General features: G+C 36.5%; 1 protein-coding gene across 6 annotated transcripts in view; it reads right to left on the reverse strand.

Annotated features, from left to right (window-relative positions):
* The window catches only part of CDK17 (cyclin dependent kinase 17), a 97,885-nt gene that overhangs the window by 23,253 nt on the left and 55,760 nt on the right, over window positions 1-18,872 (reverse strand). For all 6 annotated transcript variants that reach the window (XM_076335083.1, XM_076335073.1, XM_076335035.1 and 3 more), the window contains one exon: window positions 13,192-13,325. In XM_076335083.1, the coding sequence (XP_076191198.1) occupies window positions 13,192-13,325 (134 nt within the window). The remainder of the gene's footprint in view (window positions 1-13,191; window positions 13,326-18,872) is intronic.

Raw genomic sequence — 18,872 nt, forward strand, 5'->3', positions numbered from 1 at the left:
GTCAACCAAGACAAGACTTCTTTAAAACCATATATTAAAATTGTTACCTACCAGTAAGAAACCTACCAGTAAGAAGCCTTTTATGACACCAATATTTGAAAGATCATATATAAAGTTACAAATAAAGTCACATATATGAAGTCTTCTTTGTATTATAATTATACTTTACCTAACTGCCTAAAATAGGCAAAATTAAAGAAGGTCATTTAGACTGCAAACCCAAATACCTGAAGGACAGAAATTATTATGTTTTGTTTGCCTGTACCATCTTAATTCCTCCCAGTTTTTGCAATAATTGAAGCAACCACCTCTTGGGAAAAGAAAGCAATCATAATTAAATGCTATACAGCAACATGAAAGGGGATTCATTAGACGTGCATGAGAGAAATAAGCACAACATTTCCTAGTGGCTAAATAGAAAAACTGGAAACTAAAATTACATCAGTTTGACACAGTTGAAAAACCCAGTTAATTTAACTCAGATTTTATTAAAAAGAAAAGCAAGAATCCTACCATACACCAACCAATTTTGAGCTTTGACTGTTCAAGACCAGGCAGTCTTCTGATGCTTAGGCAACCTGTTCAGCTGATGGCAGCAAGAGACTTATTCCCCCACTGTGGGCTGACCCCGGTGAACAGCCAAACCCAGACCCAGCTGCGTGCTTGCTCCCTGCTCCCGCGAGATGCAGAGAAGACGGAAGGATGGTGAGGAGACTTGTGGGTGGAGGTAATGACAGTTCAATAGGGAAAAGCAAAAGCTGTGTGCCCAAGCAGAGTGGAAAAAGGAACTGATTCACTGCTTCCCCATCGGCAGGCAGGTGTCCAGCCACTTCCCAGACAGCTGGGCCTCAGCACACCCGGCAATGGCTCAGTAAGTGGAAGACAAATGCCATAGCCACAAATGTCCCTTCTTCCTCCTCCTTCCCCCCAGCTTTTATCGCCGAGCACCACGTCAGGTGGTACAGAATAGCCCTTTGGCCAGTTCAGGTTGGCTGTCAAGCCTGGGGGAAGCAACCCATTTCCCCACTGGTGCTGAACAGCCTTTACGGAGAGGACGTCCAGGCTGAGTGCTGGCCTTAGCATATGAAGCCTGGAGTTGCATGTTAGATGCAGTCGCCATCTCCGCTCCCTCATGCTGCTAGTACAGCCAACCCATTGCAATCTTGCTATTGCTGCTTTAGTAGCAGGAAAACCTGCTCTCCCGAACCCCGTGTCTTGCTGCTACTTTGGCATGACGCCAGGCTGGAGTGCAGCAACAGTAGGAAACAGTGATTTTTAAGAATTTCTAATTCTCTTAAATCTCTGTGGAATTCTGTGAAACAATGAAAAAGACACTTTCTGGACGGATGACTTTGTCCACGCTAATTTCAATGACCAATTGAATCTAATGACATGTTAGCATTTCTCAGAAGGAAAAAAAAAAAAAAACTTAAACCAAGGAAAACTACTAAAATCAAGAAACTTTTTATAATGGAAATTATTAGCAGGCTGTTAAAAATGCAGGCTGTTACAAGATCCTGCTACAATGCTGTTTAAAGAAGTTAATAAGGAAGCATGTAAAATTAATGGCAGAACTGATTACTTTCCCTACACTCTTTAATTTTTGATACTTAAGATTTTGAGCTTGTCAACAGAGTTAAATGTCCATTTTTAATATTAATTAATTTTGCATCCCTTTATGAATCTTTAAATTTTTTATTTCATTTTTTAAAGGTAGTAAATTAGAGTAACTCCCTATGTTATCTTATGTATCCTTTTTTAAACATAACAGGTGTATGAGTGGTGTACATAGACCCTCAACTATGCAGAGGGAATCTGGGTGCGTTCCTTTGTAACTCTAACAAGCAAAGGTTTACTGGAATGTAAAACCTTAGCTTTCAGGGACAACAAAGTACTTCTATCTTTTAGAAAATTAAAATATTTTTCTTGTATGTCACAATTTATTTTTCCAAATGAGGTCAATTCATAACATTTTCTGGTTTCATTCTTTTATGGTTATCTTTAGGGTCAACTTGCAACAGAATATATCAGTGTTCAGTAAACGTCGTACTGTTAAATGCTCAAATGCCTACAGTTAACTGTATGTTGCTTAATGAGCTATTTTTTGATCCAGTTCCAGAATATATTCTGGAGAACATATTCAGGCACCAGTTGCTTTGCTAGGGTAGCCAGAATGCTCGTGGCAACTTCCCCCTCCTCTACATCTTAAAACCACATTTTCTGTCTTCATGTGCAATGCTTATTCTCAGTCTTGTTTTATTACTGGCTGAGAAATGCATACTATTTTTATAATTTGCCTGCAATGAGAATCACATTTGTCCTACTCTGCTTGATGGCAGATAAACATGTAAGCACTTGTGACACTAGTATCACTTTGTTTTCTGTGGAGATAAACTACCCCAACTCGTGCTTATCTTTACTATCTATTTCTAATGCTAGCTACAGCAAATGCTCCGAGAAGAGCTACACTTTGTCGAGCCTTTTCTTTTGTCTGGCTGGTACCCAACCGTGTTGCTGTAACTTGATGCGTATGTTCTGTCTACCACCAACTACTTAGGCTTGGGCACAAGAAGAGGAGGCAGGCATTTCAACTTAAATCCTGCAGGTTCTATGAGCTGAGTAATTTAACAAGTAATTTAACAAGAAAAAAACCCCACATCTTCCAAACAAAAAAACCCACACCACCTCCTGTTTTTCACACATACTTGGAAGTAAAAAACAAAACCCCCAACCTTTTTGATATCTTTACTTCTGGTCCCCTTTTGGATGTCCCAAAATACCGTCGCAAATATCAGCTTCTTCACTTGCCATCCATAGTAAACCATTCACAAGAGTCTAGTACTAGCATTTTGTTACCACATTCTGCTTTTCACATCTGACTCTCAAACAACTCTATTCCTTTTCTACCTACCCTATTCTGATCTCCTATTCTCTATAATACAAGCTTACCAGCTATCCCTCTTTCTAATTGCTTGTCTTGGCCCATATAGTATTCTTTAGTGCCATAGTGTGACACTTTTCAGAAAGTCTCATTCCTGGTCAACAGATCTATTTTCACTTCTCTTAAACCCTGTCAAAAAAGTACATTTTTTCCAAAGAATGAACCTATTCTTATTTGTGAAAGCAACACTTAACTTTTCACACTTTATATCAGACATTAAAATCAACAACTTCTGTTTTTCCTTAACTCTCCATTTATTTTTTGCCAAGATGCACTACACATTTCAGCAAATTTCACTGAAGTGAAATAAAGATGATTCTGACTCAGGATATTTGAAATCTACATGTTAAAAAAGCTCTAAAAAGAAGCAATTTGAAATATCCACTTTTTAGTCTGTCTTCTGATGACTCAAGTCATTACGTCTTTGACTTATATAGCACATTTAGATAACAAACACTAATATTTTGCACAAAACAGAATGACAATAATAAAAAAAAAATAACCAGAAAATTGCCCTAGGGAAGGATTTGTTGAGGTGTTCCCGAGCCCAATCCTCACTATGCAACAAAAAGCAGAAAAAGAAAAACTAAGACCACTTTTATTTTTATACTTTAACAAATGTGCCCATTTGCAGACTGTTTCTTTCTTGCTGGAGTAGCAACAATAAACCTTTCCCAAATCTATTCGGCTACAAACGCGATCGACCTTTCAACTGCTAGGCTGTTTCAGGCTGCTACTGTGCTCACAACTGCAGCAAGGGAAGAAAGATTCGGGCTTCTGCCAGTAAAGCAGAAGGAGGCAAAAAAAAAAAAAAAAAAAAAGGCAACCCTGTAGTACCAAACGACTCGTCAGAAAAACTGGAAGGGAAGACCATGATAGCATCAGCCTCAGTCTGATGATAGCATCAGCCTCAGTTCACTGTTCCTTGAATGTTTCATTTAGCTAATCTAACAGCCAGCTACCTCCAAACCCGGTATTTCATTGCCTGTGGCCAGATGTTCCCATCTCTTCTTGGAGGAGAACAGGCTCTAAGCTAACGACACAGTGTGGTGTAAGAAAGTCAACTGGCAGAAAACTATCCTTTCAAAAGAAAGTGAGTAATTACCTGCTGATGCAAGTTTAGGAGCCAAGAGAAGGAAGCTGGCTCTGTCAGGAGCAGGTAGTCAGTGGACGACACAAACTATATTGCCAAGCTGCATCATTATATAGCAATCCTTACTGCTTTGGTTCTTCACTTTATTGATAAGTTACATTTCCAGACCAACCATTACTTAAGGTACATACTTACTATACGGCAGCAGACAACAAGCTCTCCACTTCTCCCTGAAATTTTAGCTTATCTTTTAAGAGTTAATATTGTTAAATTCCATCAATAAAATTTTGTTTCAGCCTCACAAAGAAAAACAATTGTTCTTCTAAGTCTACAGACATCAGTCTGACAGCCCAAACAATCCACTACAGATCAAATGGAAATGCTTTGCTCTCTTGTGTAAGCATCGGTCTGAATTAGTCTTCTCACCAGTTTTAGCAAATACCAGTGAGACATGTCAGCTGCAACCACAAGCTGTTCACTAATAAGTCATAGTGCTTTTGTTCACTGGAGAATGCTTAATGAGATCTAAAATGCTACATCATATAACCCTCTATGCAACACAGTTCAACTTCATGGCATGCTTACTTTTAAACCCCCCACTTTTTATAGTATTTTTTCTGTACATATTTTAAATAACAATGTGTATTACATGCTACCTCATGACACACAAAGCAAACAAATTAATTGAAAAACATTTGCTTATGCCAATGAGAATTTAAACACTCTAATATACAACCTTATATGTGTGTATTTACTGTACCATTTTAGTATCAAATACCATGTGGAGTTTTTTTCTGAAGGTTGCCTTGTCAAATTTCAGCGCATTTTTGTCAAATGACAGAGTTAGCACAGTTGAAGCCAACTGGATCCTCTACAGAATTATGACATACAACAAGACTGCTAGAGGCAAAAGCAAACAGAAAAATACCCAACTCCAAATCAGAGAATATATTTATAGAGAATTTTGTTGTTTGGTTACAGCCCTGTAGACCTCTGAGGTCTTGAAGCAAAACACCAGCATATACATCCATCAGAAGAAACCTATAGCATCCTTGCAGCATGCTATTTTACCATCTTTATAAATAAGCATCAATTACTGTAACCAAAACCACTATTTGAATGGCTGGGATGAATTATCTATACCAGTTTTCCTATTAGGTATATAAAACCGTCATCATTCCTCCACTCAACTAATACGTGTAATTATGATTTCATTGTGATGCAGAAAGTGCATTTTTTCCTGCCTTCTGCAGAATGGTTTATAACTGAATACTACATTTTTTCCTTTATACTTGAATGTTATTGTTGTTGTTGTTGTTATTTTTTTACTGAAAATATTACATCACAATGAATCAATTACTATTCTGTTAAATTTGAAGTGAGGGTCTTCAATGAACCTCTTCTTCTGTTAGAAGCAGTAATGAAAACAATCTTAAGACCCATCTACAAAGGATCACTGCTACCTCTCACTCCATAAATCCATGCCCGTTTTCAGCCAGGCTGCTGAAATGCAATACAATTCAAGAAAACATCAGTTTTGAGCATTGAATCAGGTGGCTTTTTATATTTGGGACAGAAATGACCCAAGATATGGAATTCATTCATCAATTAAATCAATATGCTAATCAAATCAAGTACACAACATATTTTCAGGGATTTTATCATGAGATTGAGCCCACAGGCTGTTTCATACCCAGGAGAAATACCAATGACCACAAATATTCCATGTTCTCTGCCGCCTCCTCAACATAAACGTAGTTTGTCAGATTTGATGTTGAGATGCTAGGAAAAGATGAGGAGCCAAGTGCCATGAGTGTAATATTGATATTATTAAGAATTCTAAAGTTTAGTCTCTATTTTGGGACCAGGAGTCACATTTTCCCAGCACACCTACTATCATCAATCAACAAAGCAAGGACTTTACTGCCAGGAGTTCAAGAAAGTTATCACCAATATCTATAGTAGCTACGGCCACTCAAATAAAAATATATAATAATTTTCTTAAAACCACAGAAACCAGAACTGCAAGCAGATACCTTTGCTTTTATTTACTTTAGCACAATGAAAAACTTATGAAAATAAATCTTCTAAGTATCTTTTCAGTAATATTTGTAATAATTAGTATTTTTGAACCCACAAAATTAGAATTATAGGCCAATAGGATTTTTTCATGTAAGCTTAAAAAAAATATGAATTCTGAACAATTTCTTCTTCAAAATACTTTTAACAAGAATTTTCATTTCATGGATATGCTGTTTAGACTACTGACTAGCTGAATAAAAACTGCTCTTTCATTCTTTAAAAAAAAACCAAAAACCAAACAGTCAGTTTTTTTATTTACTTCCGATCTCCCAGCAGTTTTAAAGTGAAAGGCTGAAACTGTTCAGCACAAATACAGTATTCAGAAACTGCATTCCAGGAGCTTTTATTCCCTACCACTGAAACCAAACCAAAACAAATACGTGTGACACATAAAACCAGTTTTGAAAAATTTGAGCAAGTAGAAATTAAACTCGAATGTGAGATATTACTTTCTTTTCATCAAGTGTACAAATACACAGCAAATTTGTGACAAATTATGCCAGAAATATGTCAAAATTCTTCTTGGGTGGTTTTTTTTGTTATTATTTTATTGCACCTCAGAGAGCTTGTAAGGAAGTGAACTTAGAGAGTCTAAGGAAGAAAAATAGTAATAACCATAAAAAGATCATGTCTGATTTTGTTTGTCTGGCTAAATTATCACCTAATAAGATATCACTCTGTGGCATTAGCCTCTTAACATAAACCCTGCTGAAATCTGGGGTTTGATGGGGTTTGACTCAGTGGTAGGTGCTGGGCAGTAACAGATGCTAATAAAGCAAGCTCCGCCTCATTTACTACTACACCTTCCTGATTTTTAAACATAGATTTCTGTATGTTTTCATCAGTTTCTGTAACAGAGTAGTAAGAGGAACTGCCCAAAAGGAAAAAGTAACGTAAGTTGATCAGCTTACAAGAAGAATGAGGTGGAGGGGAAGGGAACTGGAAAAAATACCGTGAGAAACAAACCAGAACATATCACTGCAAAAATGCAAGCTTGGACCCTTAGAACAGCTCTCTGTAATGTTAATTACTACACGAAACATTCACGACAACACAAAGCTGCAACTACCAGAGGGGAAGCCCCATGAAGAAACTGGCTAATTCAAAATAAACCAACCTCTTGAATACGGAAACTGGAAATCTGACCTTCCTGGACAGGACAGTGAGGCTGGAGTGCAGGGCGTGAAACTGAATCCAAGTACTGACTTCTCATCTGCTGCATTCTAGTCATTACTAGAGATGTGTTTTGTAGATGGCTGAACACATCCAATAGGATAGCAGACTACTCTTAAATAGAACTTAAAAGGAAAACCAAGTTATGAAAAAGCAAGCCCAAAAAAGCAGATATTCCATCCTTATAGAAAGGGTACTGCCTAGTGCAGTAACTTTTTCTAAGGGAAGTAGCATTAGCAAGTGGTATACAAGAACTTTAGCATCAGGATTACAAAGGTTCCTAACCTTTGCCCTAGAAGGGCAAAAAAGCATCAATTACTGATAACAGTTACCCCTAGAATATCTAGTAAAAGGCAGGTTAAAGTCTGTCTGTTACCCAAGCTGAAATTATTTTTCTTCTTGCAGCGTCAGTTTTCTTTTGTAGAAGAAATGAAAGTCTGCTAATCAAATAGATCGAAAGGAGGTCCATCAGTTCCATCAAGCCATACTAGCAATTTAGAACATGCATTTGTGTTTTTAGAAGAGGGATTTTGAAAACATCAAGCTTCATGTGAACTTGAAAACAGGAGTCTACAAAAATAATAGCATATTTTCTAGTGTAACCTTGCAAAAGGTTGAGACAGCTGCCAGGCATGACTGTATGGAGATAATACAGCGACCACTGAAAATCAAAGTCTTGACTGTTTTCAGCTTCAATTTTTTTCTGTCTAGTACTGAATCTTCTGGTAGATGACCACATGCTTAGATTCACAGAAGAGATGATCAAAAGAAAAGCTACGCATTCTCAGGAGGTTCAGAGAAGGAAATTAGACAACATCCAGTAAATAAGGTAGAAAGAGTTATACATACGGCTGCCAAGCATAGAAGGGCGGGCGAAGGAAGAACCTTTGCTCAGAGAAGGCACTGTGTAGTAATGCCTGCTAGGGATCCAAGGGAGCCTCTTGAGTGGCAAGAGATGTAGGGCTGAAAGTTCAGGCTGTCTTTGATACAGTGCTTCCTGCCTCCAAAACTAATGACAGGAGAAAATACTGTACTGCCTCTTACTGAAAGCCGGAATCAGTACTGCCATCCAGTCTGCTGTTCAAGAATTTAAACAATTTAATGGAGCCAAGAGTGCCCTATTTGCACATGTGACTGGGGACCTACAGACCACATTCTAATTTGAAGCCTACAAACAGAAAATCTTAGCACTATGTCCGTTGAAACATCAATTAATTTTGTGGGTTTTTCTCTGGAGAAGGTACGTTTGTCCAGCTGGACCAACAGCAGATTGAGTTACTGGAGCTGTGTCAAGCAAGACCCCTGAAGCAGTCACGCCCCTGGTAAAGGGTGGAGCTCACCAAAAACTTATTCCTCATCTACGTTCTTTCGGAAGGTGACCAGTACAACGCACACATGACTACAGAATCAATTCATAGCCTTTGTATTTCTCTCTGTCCAGCTAAAAGCACTAACCCTGCAGCTAATCCTCCCAGGGGAGAATTATACCCCTATAGCAGTGTGGTTGGAGCAGCCTAATCTGGAACATGCTCCTGTCACTGATGTGACAGTCGGACGGGTAAGAACTGTTTCTCAGGATAAAATATCTGGGAAACAGGCTGGTGAACAGTGGGTTATGGCCCTCCGCCAGTTCACATGCGAAGACAGCTTACAGACCTTGGACTTCTGGGAAAGGGAAACAGATGTTTCAATTTGCACAGATGGTATCTCCCTATTTTTCATCCACTACAGTTCTTAATGAAGCATTCGCTATCCAGTGCACGGGCACAGGGCCCTCAGTGAACACTTACGGCTTGAAACATGAATTTATATTAATGCATTACTGCCCATGTCTTCTTTTCCAGCAAATCAAAGTGAAAATGCTTTAAGCTGTAACTCCATGATCTGGAGAAATGTTTCTCATTACATGATGAAAACACCTACGCTTAAAATACAGGCACACATGTATTCATTCTTAGGCTGTATTGTTTCTGGCACTTGGAAAAAAAAATGATTCCATACATCTGTTTTGATAAACAGTTTCACTGATTTACTAAGTAATCATTAATATTAGCATTAGATTAGTAGACATTTTAATTAAAACCTAACAGCTGTTGGAAGCCAAATTCCTCACACAATAGATGTTCGCACCTACTGTCAGCATGGTTCCTGAATGAGGGGAAGGAAAAGAAAAAAAAAAAAAAGCAACTGCTTTATGGACCATTGGTAGCCTGTGGATTACAGGCAAAATAAACTTTATCTAGGCAACACAATGAGATTCTGGTATGTTCTCTTTGTTTTCTAAGCACACGATAACAATGAACAATCATTTAAAAAAAAAAAATCTAGTCCCATAACTGCAGTGTTGTCATTCTCCCTGTCTGTAACAGTCATGCTGGCCTAAATTTTATGTCATTTGGGGGAGATGACAGATTGAAAGCTGGCATCTCCATAGCTGCTACTGTGGATGGAAGGTTTTCACTGCGGAGCAGGATTCTTTCTCACTGCAGTATCACCACTTCGTATCTAAAATGCTTCATATTTAGGTTACAATGCAGTATGATGATTTCCTATCTAAACCAGGCCAACTTAAGGTTATGAAATTTCAGCTCTCTATTGCTATGGAGATTCTGCTACAACAAACACATTTTCTAGTTGCATCTCCATTGTCTATTTTGCACTTTTCTATCTTCCAGTATATCTCTATCTGAAAATTTTAGAAAGATCAAGTTTTCTTTCCCAACAAAATTTTTCATATACTCTGGACAAGAGAATCTGTTTGCTCTTTGACAACATTATAATTTTATTTGTAGCTGTGAATTATTTAACGATTATAGAGAAAGCAGCTTTATTATATGATTCACTGCAGGGGGGATGGACGCTGTATTCTAATGTACAAAACATCCCAGGAATACTAATACTTGGTACTAGTAATTAGCACTTTGATTACAGTATGCATGTTTTCAGCAAGCATCTTAAAAAGATTGGTTGGGTTTTTTGATGGGCTGCTAATTTTCAGAATTCTAGAGGAAGTTCAAGCTGAGCATAAAAAATTTGGTTATACACACAAAGTTCTTACAAGTAAAAAGGACTGTTCCAGGGTTTCAGCTTTACCTGATTAGTTACCTTTAAAACAAATCAGGACTTCTGTCAATTCACCAGAGAAACAAACATATATAAACAAGAAATTATGTACAAAAATATTACGAATGCAGTGAATATTGGCCAAACTAAACACAAAAAAGGATACAGTGCAATAGGCACATTCATCTTAATGCAGAAGAATGAGGAATATTGGTTTATTGAGTTTATCCAACTTTGTATATTTAACCAAATACATTCTACAATGGATTTCAAGTGCGACTAATGATGTCAGCAGACTACAGCAAAAACATACTAGCACACACATGCTAATTTACTCCAACCTGCATGTATAGCATACAGCTGCAACTCATCCTAAATAACTATAAAGGGAATATGGCCTCAGGCTACCCAATGATGTCTAGAGATGACAGATCCCAAAAAACCAGCAAAATAAAACTGAAATAATAGAAACTTACTTCACAACAAAGATTGTTTCTTTCTCTTTATATAATCAAATTACTACTATCGAACCAGCCAGCTCCATGGCACAAATCACCCAAGGCATGCAGGCAGGATTTGGTACAAGAGGAAACCTTTATTTGGTTCCCTCAAAGGCTGAGGAAGAAAGAAATCCCATTCTGTCAACAGCAAAACCAGTAAAACCTGGTTTTCTATGGATTTACGTCTTTAGACTCAACTCATATGTGGATACTGTGGTGTTTAATAAAGGCTGCATCTTCCCTAGCAGTGGATGCATTAGCAATCTCTCCCAATGCAGAGCTTTTTTCACAGAAGTTAATAGAAAATTAGCATCTGAGATTTCTATCCATCTGTCAAAACTGACAGAAAATGACCACGGGAAAAATAGGACAGAAAGACAGGCAGACGTTGTAATCACTTAAGGCCTTTTCACTTAGGAAACAAGAAAGTCAACTGAAAAGATTATGATTAGAAAGGTATTTTAACCAAAGCTACAAACGTTTTTTTTCTCTGGAATGCACAAACAGGTAAAAACCCCACCTACTATGCTACAAAGCACTTCTAAGAAGTATACTTAACCAAAAGTATCTATCAATGACAGCATTCTTAAAATTCAGAAGTGAGAGTGTTCTAGACATTAGCTTGAAACCTTATTGGAGAGAAGTCACCATATCAATACTGAAGTGATTTGGGGGAAATGTTATAATTCTCACAGAATATACAGGAATAGCTGCCAAAAAATTAGTGCTCTCATTGACTAAGCCAGTCAATGAAGAAATAATGTTAATTTCAACAATCAGAAACAAGCACTTGGAATTTGGAGAAAAATGAGAAAATTAGCATTGGATAAACAAAACTGAAATAAAAGCTTCCCAAAGCCTCTTAAAGAGTAATATTAGAATTGTTTCACAGTTAGAGAGGCCAATGAAAAGATGCTTTTATTTGACACCTCCTGAAAAATTACACAGGAATTTCCTGAACTTTAGTAACTATTCCTGAGTTCTTTTGTAAATTCTTTTAGAGTTTCTTGAATTCTAGTCTAAAAGAGAATCCTTTAATGGTTCTTAGCCCTCTCTGGAAGACTTGACACATTTCCATTTCAGTTTGTTACTTTAATTATGTATCATTAATTTCCTTATTTCTTTCCTGTTCTAAATGCGCATTTCAAAATACAGAGGAAAGAGACAATGAACAAAAAGTAAATAATCCTTTTAAATAATTTCCTTGATTTTTAGTTTCTCCAGCACACATTCTGATGTGCAAGTTTTCACAATGACTTTTTTTTTTTCTTAATTTAAGCATCCTGCATAAATCAGTAGACCCACATTAGTTCTCTCAAGTAAATGTTCCAACTTTAACAGTCTTTAAATCAAACCCGAGATTAACATACAAATTTAGGAATTTTAAGACAAAACTCCCTAGGTGCTAGAAATGATATAAATAATTAATACAGCTAATTCATAAGTTCTTGGAATCATACCAGCATTACATGCTTGGAGTCTTGGAATTCCAAGCATAATGGAATGCCTCACAAATAAAAAATTTTTGGCACGTACACCCTAATGTAACTTATCCAGATCTGTTTCCTCAATCCTGTATTTGATATCAGGCTTTGAATGAAGATTTAAAATCTTACAAACTACGCACATCGGTACGCATGCTACAAAGCAGCAACTACAAAATTTTACATGCTTCTGTAACAAAAGCTTCATTATAATTGTAACTTTTATACACTCAAGAAACAGGGAAGTGTTCTGTTTTTCTTTGCCAAGGGAAATGACAACAAAGCAAGCACAAGGGTGGCTAGTGTTCATAGTGAGACTCATAAATAAAGGAAATTATGTGCACAGTTATTCATAAGGTACTTTTCCTCCTTTTGTTTACCATCCTGTAAAGTTCCGTTCATTAAAAAACAGGAAGAGAGGGAAAGGCTGAAGCAGTCAGGACCATCACTGCTGTAGCATTAGTTTTACAAAGATTAGAAACCAGTTTGAAGTAACAAATGTCTAAACACTGTATCTGCTTGAATATACTCGGTGAATTGAACAGAATGCGATGGAAAAATATTCTAATGCTACATATTCTAATGCTACACTTAACAAATTCTTCCCAAAAATCCAAGTTTAAAAATATATTTAATTTTCAAAATTAAAAGCTCAAACAATACAAGATAACCATCTGATTGCTGTGTGACAAATGGAGACAGAAATTTAAGTAATATTAAAATAATGCTTTCTGCACGAAATATATGTCAGAACGGCTACAGTTAATTGAGAAGACAACCAGTTATAACGAACAATTAGAGCAACCCCCAACTCTCTTGTCAATTTAAATGGTCGTTATATGAAAAGTAAATTACCTCCATTGAGATTCGTCTGTGTATCCGGTTTCTGAGACAAACACCTGTGGGAGACTGAACTTCATCAGATGATGTTCCAGAAGCTTGGTCGCTTTCACCATCTGACCCCATTTTTAGATTTTCATGAACAATATCTTAAAAATAATCCAAAAAATTGAAAATAGTTAATCAGTACTCCAAACATCTCTCTTGTACAGATGGAAAACAACTGTGTCATTACTGTGCACCGGGTTTTATGGCAGGGTCAAAGACTCATCACAGTCATCGTAGTCTTGATATACTTTTTATGGCTCAGGAATCACAAGATGAGCAGGATTACTTTATAAGACTTCTACTCAAACTTTATCATTATTTTTCTTATTTGGTTTGCAGCAGAACTCAGTTTTCCAAAACAAAAAGACAGTCCAATTCCAATTTCAATTCCTATAAGCCACCTTCCCCTCACGGCTTCAGTTCCCGAACTCCCTCACTACCTCTTCTCTTTTTGCTGCTCTTGGATATAAAACATTACTGAGAATACTTAAGATTTTCAAATCAGACTACCTGATGTTAGCCACCTAAACGTATCTTCAGAAAGCTTAAAAAAACCTGAAAGGTATAGGCATTATTTTCAGAAATGCCAAATATGGAAACTTCAGATATAAAAACCACTGGTGTGCATCTGTGGAGGAAGGGGACGTATCTAAACAGAGGCCTACATCCACAAGTGGATTCAGCAGAGGAAGTGATACTTAGGAACAATTAAGTGAAATTTGCGACCTTATGGAGGAATTTAGGTAACAGACTGCCCGAGTTACATGACATTGCAGGAACTTCATGTCAACTGAAATTGGTACTTTTGACACAATCCTGTGGATTCATCCACACGAAGGAGTTTATGTATATTATGTATATACCTTACTTTTAAGCACCACAGGATCTTCCAGACTTCGGAAGACAAACCCCATAATGAATGAAGAGAAGATCAAGGTGGTGTCATTAATAGCATAAAGAGCCAAATGACTTGCAAAAGGACACACAATAGGAAATTGGTCATACGAGCAATTCACTATGAGTAATGCTCCATCATCACCTCTGAAATACTTGAACTCCAAATTACTATAGAGATTAAATACTTGTACATACAAAGGAGGTGTTTCAAAAGACACCAATTTCCCTGCCCTCTCCTGATCCTCGGTATTAAGTATGATCTTGTACAGGGTAAAAGAGAACCTGAGGAACAACTGAAAATCTCAGAACTCTACCCCTAAAAAATGCTAGTATTAGCAAAACTCACAGAACTCAATTCAGCCTTACCACCAACAGACCTGAAAATATTTAGCATTTGCACAGCATTACAGCAATAAAAAAACAAAAGAGAATATGCAAGTTTTATCACTATCAACAAGCAAGAAAGCTGGATTTTCTACAAAAAAAGCCTTTAGGCCAATGTTTGGGTATCAACACATCTTCTAAAATGTTTGTCTAGTTTGGCTCACATAGAATCATGCAGACTTCAAAGGATCAAATTCTTCCTCAGTACAAAGAATTTCCTTTTACAGAAAACAGAATGGATAGAAAAAGATTAACTCGTAAGGCACTGACAGCACATATTTTAACTCAAAGTACTGTAACTAAACACACAAACTAAGCATGCATCTCATGCACAAAGCGAATTTTCCGGCAGCAATGCGGATCTAAATTGGATTTCAATTAAAAATCCACATTGCATCAGAATTTTCCCTGCAAGTCATGCTCAGATTTGGACTGAACGAGAAAAAAATAAGCTGCACTCCTTGCATAATAAGAAGCAATCTTCTGGTTTCAAACAAGGTAAACACTCATCAGTGCTTCTAAAGGCATGGTAGTTTGAACCAGAGGAAAAGATTTTCAGAAAGTGGTCCCTAAAGATCAGCCTTAACTTTAAGCTAAGCAGACGAAATACGACTCCTTTTTGCCAAGTCTCTAAGAAGTCTTTCTTATTCTCTGTAGTGACTTGATAGCTGTTTTTTTAGAGATCTCTAACAAACTGTAGGAAATTATTTTTAGTAATATAAAAGCATTATTGAAAACACTATTTGCAGCAAAGCTGTTATGCCAGCATTGTTGAACCTGGTAAACAGCACATTCACCGTATCGGTTCTTCAATAAAGATTCTCTTTTAAAACACTTTTCTGAGAGGTCATGTAATCCATTTCAGCAATTACTGCTCTCAAGATTCTGTTTGTAAAATTAAGTGTAACAGCTACTGACACTTGTTCCCCAATCTATTTATCTTCATGTTAGTACAAGCCCATTGATTGGGCCCCAAAGTCTATTTTCTTCAGAGAAGCTAGACAAGAGACAGTTATCTGGGCAACCTCACAAAATACGACTGATGAAATTAAAGAAGTATTGTATTCTAAGCCGTGGAGCAATTACATAATTTCTTTTTAAAAACGATTGACACTTATTAAAGTAATCATGTGATTGATACAGTCATACTTTTTATCTTAAAATATACAACGTTCAATTCACAAAAGCGTACATATTATGAAGTGACTGCAAAAAAATGACACTTTGAAATGCAACACTCAGAACTACAAAGAGCATCCTAGTTGACAAATATAATTCTTCTACTAAAAAGACCACCTATGCAGTAATACATAGCTAAGGAATATTTCAAAAACTAGTAACACAAACCCATACATCTGGGGCAGATAATGTAGCTGCAAGGAGATCCTGCTCTTTATAAATCTGGAATGAGAAGACAAAGTGGGTCTGTACCACTCAAGTCTAAAAATTTAGTATTTCAGACTTAAGATGACGATTAGTCTATTTTGAATACTGCTGTGATGTGATTAGTTCTGGTAAGTCTGGATAAGCTACATACCCATAACCAAAAGGTTTTAAGCAGGATACTGGCTGTAGCGTCCAAAAATCTATCATTAAGCACATGCCTGAATTTCTGATGGGCTAAATACCCAACAGCTCCTATCTATAAGGGTTTGCAGATGTCTTAATTATATTCTAAACTGGGATACTTTTAAGCTTTTTAAAAACATCTTGGCTGTGTTATCATATAATATAAATGTGTCCTTTTATTTTATTCAATTAAAAAGGCATTACTAGAGTCTTATGTTCATTATTTTAATAGCATAAACCCAGGAATAAGGCATTAACCTAGTCATTTTAATCATTTTACACAGATGCATGATGATAATACTTGATTAAGCAATGATGAAAATCATGCAAATACTTCCTTAATTTCACTAAGCTTTTCTATAGGCAAGTTCACCTGCACCAAAGCCAGCTTGCATGGTCTTCAGAGGTTTTAATGGTTCAATAATTTATTGAATTGCTTTCACTGAATACCCAAGCCACTCTCTTTCACAGATGTTTATTTTAATGTACTCTACATATCTAATTAAATATCCAGTATGGCCATGTAGTGAAAAGCTGTAGATGACTACAATATAAACAGGAAAACTATGGAAGTACATTTAAAAGAATAGGCTGTCCTCATTTCAGCTGTGGGGAATGCACCACAGAGGAAATTCATACAGGGCACCTACAAGTGCAGCAAATGAGAACTCCTCCAAGTGAGCTAAAATAATATCCACTAATTAGTCAGTAGTGAGTCAGACTGCATGATCTTTCCATCTTATTTCAAATCATTACAAAAGTAATTGCGTGACTTGCATATTGGATTCCTTCCAAGGTGCACTTTTCCAAAGCTCACTTTTCTATGAAGTGGCTAAATTTTATGATTAGTTTCACTAATAACGATTCAAATTGAGGAAGGCAATAGTGAGAAATTGCCTTTGCTGTTAACATTACCGATCTATGAAAACTGTATGGAAACATTATTCCTTTCAATTCCAACACTGATGACAAAGACACAAAGCCTCTCCGTAACTATATCAACACAACTGCCAAAAGCAGGGATCAACTCTACCCTGGCTGCTACTGCGGTTCACCAGGAGGGTTAGCTTCAGCTCCGTGCTGGCTTTGCATATTCCAAGTGCCTCTCCAGTGTTTCCAGTAATATAAATATGGAACAAGGACAACTAAGTTGGCTCTGCATTCAGCCAGGTCAGGTCCAAAAAGGGTTTATTAGCTCTGGCTCCATCGTAGACTGCAGTAGTTAAATGTTTCTGGAGGTGCAAGACTTTAGAAGTTGTATAGCTATACGCGAACTAAAAAAACCTCAGCTAGACCTTCATCTGCATCAGTGGCATGGCTGATTCACAGTTTGGCCTGAGAGTCATCTACATTATTTAAAATCATCACGATAACTGAATACTAAATTAAAAATTACTACAAAATTTTAAACAAAGGCACACTTTTTAGAGATCAGTTCAGAATTTTTGTCTTTACAAAACATTTTACAAAACCTAAAGCTGACAGAGACGTTTCCAAGTAGAAATTCTTTTAAAAATATTTTGGGATTTTACAAATTACCACAACAGCAGGAACCCATGTTCAGTACTCAGAAAACAAACAAACCCTCCTGGGCTTCTCAACCAATTTTTATATTGATAATCTCATTCAAAAGCAAGCAGCATGAAGATGCACCTGTGGCAGGTCTTGTTTTAATCTTTTTTTAACCATATAACCATCCTCTAACTGCCATTATTTTGTGATATTTCGAGGATATCTCTCTGACAGCATTTTTCCACCATTGGAATAGAAGAAAAAGTGGAAAGAGAAGAGGATGAATGAAGGAAGCAAAGAAAAAAAGTCTCACGTAGTGTGGAATATTTGACCATTTCATTTCTGATGTCATTATCCCAACAGAGAAAACCTCATTATCCTGCTGAGTAATAACCATTCTCATACGGCAGGAACAAAAGGAGGAAAGATATGAAGAAGGAGCAGAAAGAGCATTAGTAATTATGCTTGTACTTGTGTTATCTACCACCAGATAACATGTATCAGTAGTTTAAATTTTCATCGAATGAATAAAAAAAAAAAAGGCATCATTAATGGCATCATTGCATCCAAAGCAAAAAGAGGTGTTTTTAACATGTATGTGCGTACACTCAGTAAATCTATTCCATACTACTTCAACGAAATTACAAATTCTACAGGAATCTGTGGTTATTTAAAATATGTTATTGTAACACTTCCTACAGACTAACATATTAAAATTGTGAGTGCTATTTAAACACTTCATCACCTATAAAATTTGATCACCTGAGAAAAATAAAACTAATGGCATTCTTCTGCAATACTTATATATTAGTGTTTTTCTCAGGTGAAAAATAAAGCTTTCAGAAAACTGGAAACATTTAAAAAACAAAAGCTGTTTATGAATTTTCCTTTTGCAAAGCTGATTTGAAGTTCATAGTGAAATTTTGAAGAGGAATAAGTTATTGGTAAATTTACATTTAAAAATGCTATAGAATATTTTTAAAGGCAACACACAAGAACAAGAGTACAGAAGTATACATCTCTGCTGTTCCTGTACACAGTTTATATACATCTGATTTGACAAATAATCCATAAAAGACTAAATATTCCTAACCAGAGATTTCTTTAAGTACACCAGTATTTTTATTTTAAACTTTGTCTTCCTGTTAGATTCTTGGTAACTTAAGCAAAGCTTGGCTAGGCAAAAAAGAAAAAGAATAAAGTGTATAGGACTTGAGTGAAATCAGGAATTGATATAGTAGTCAAAATGTGCACACTAAAACCTGTTTTCTTCTGTGATAACAGCT

The sequence above is a fragment of the Aptenodytes patagonicus genome, chromosome 1 (genome assembly GCF_965638725.1).
Source record: "Aptenodytes patagonicus chromosome 1, bAptPat1.pri.cur, whole genome shotgun sequence".
Lineage (NCBI taxonomy): Eukaryota > Metazoa > Chordata > Aves > Sphenisciformes > Spheniscidae > Aptenodytes > Aptenodytes patagonicus.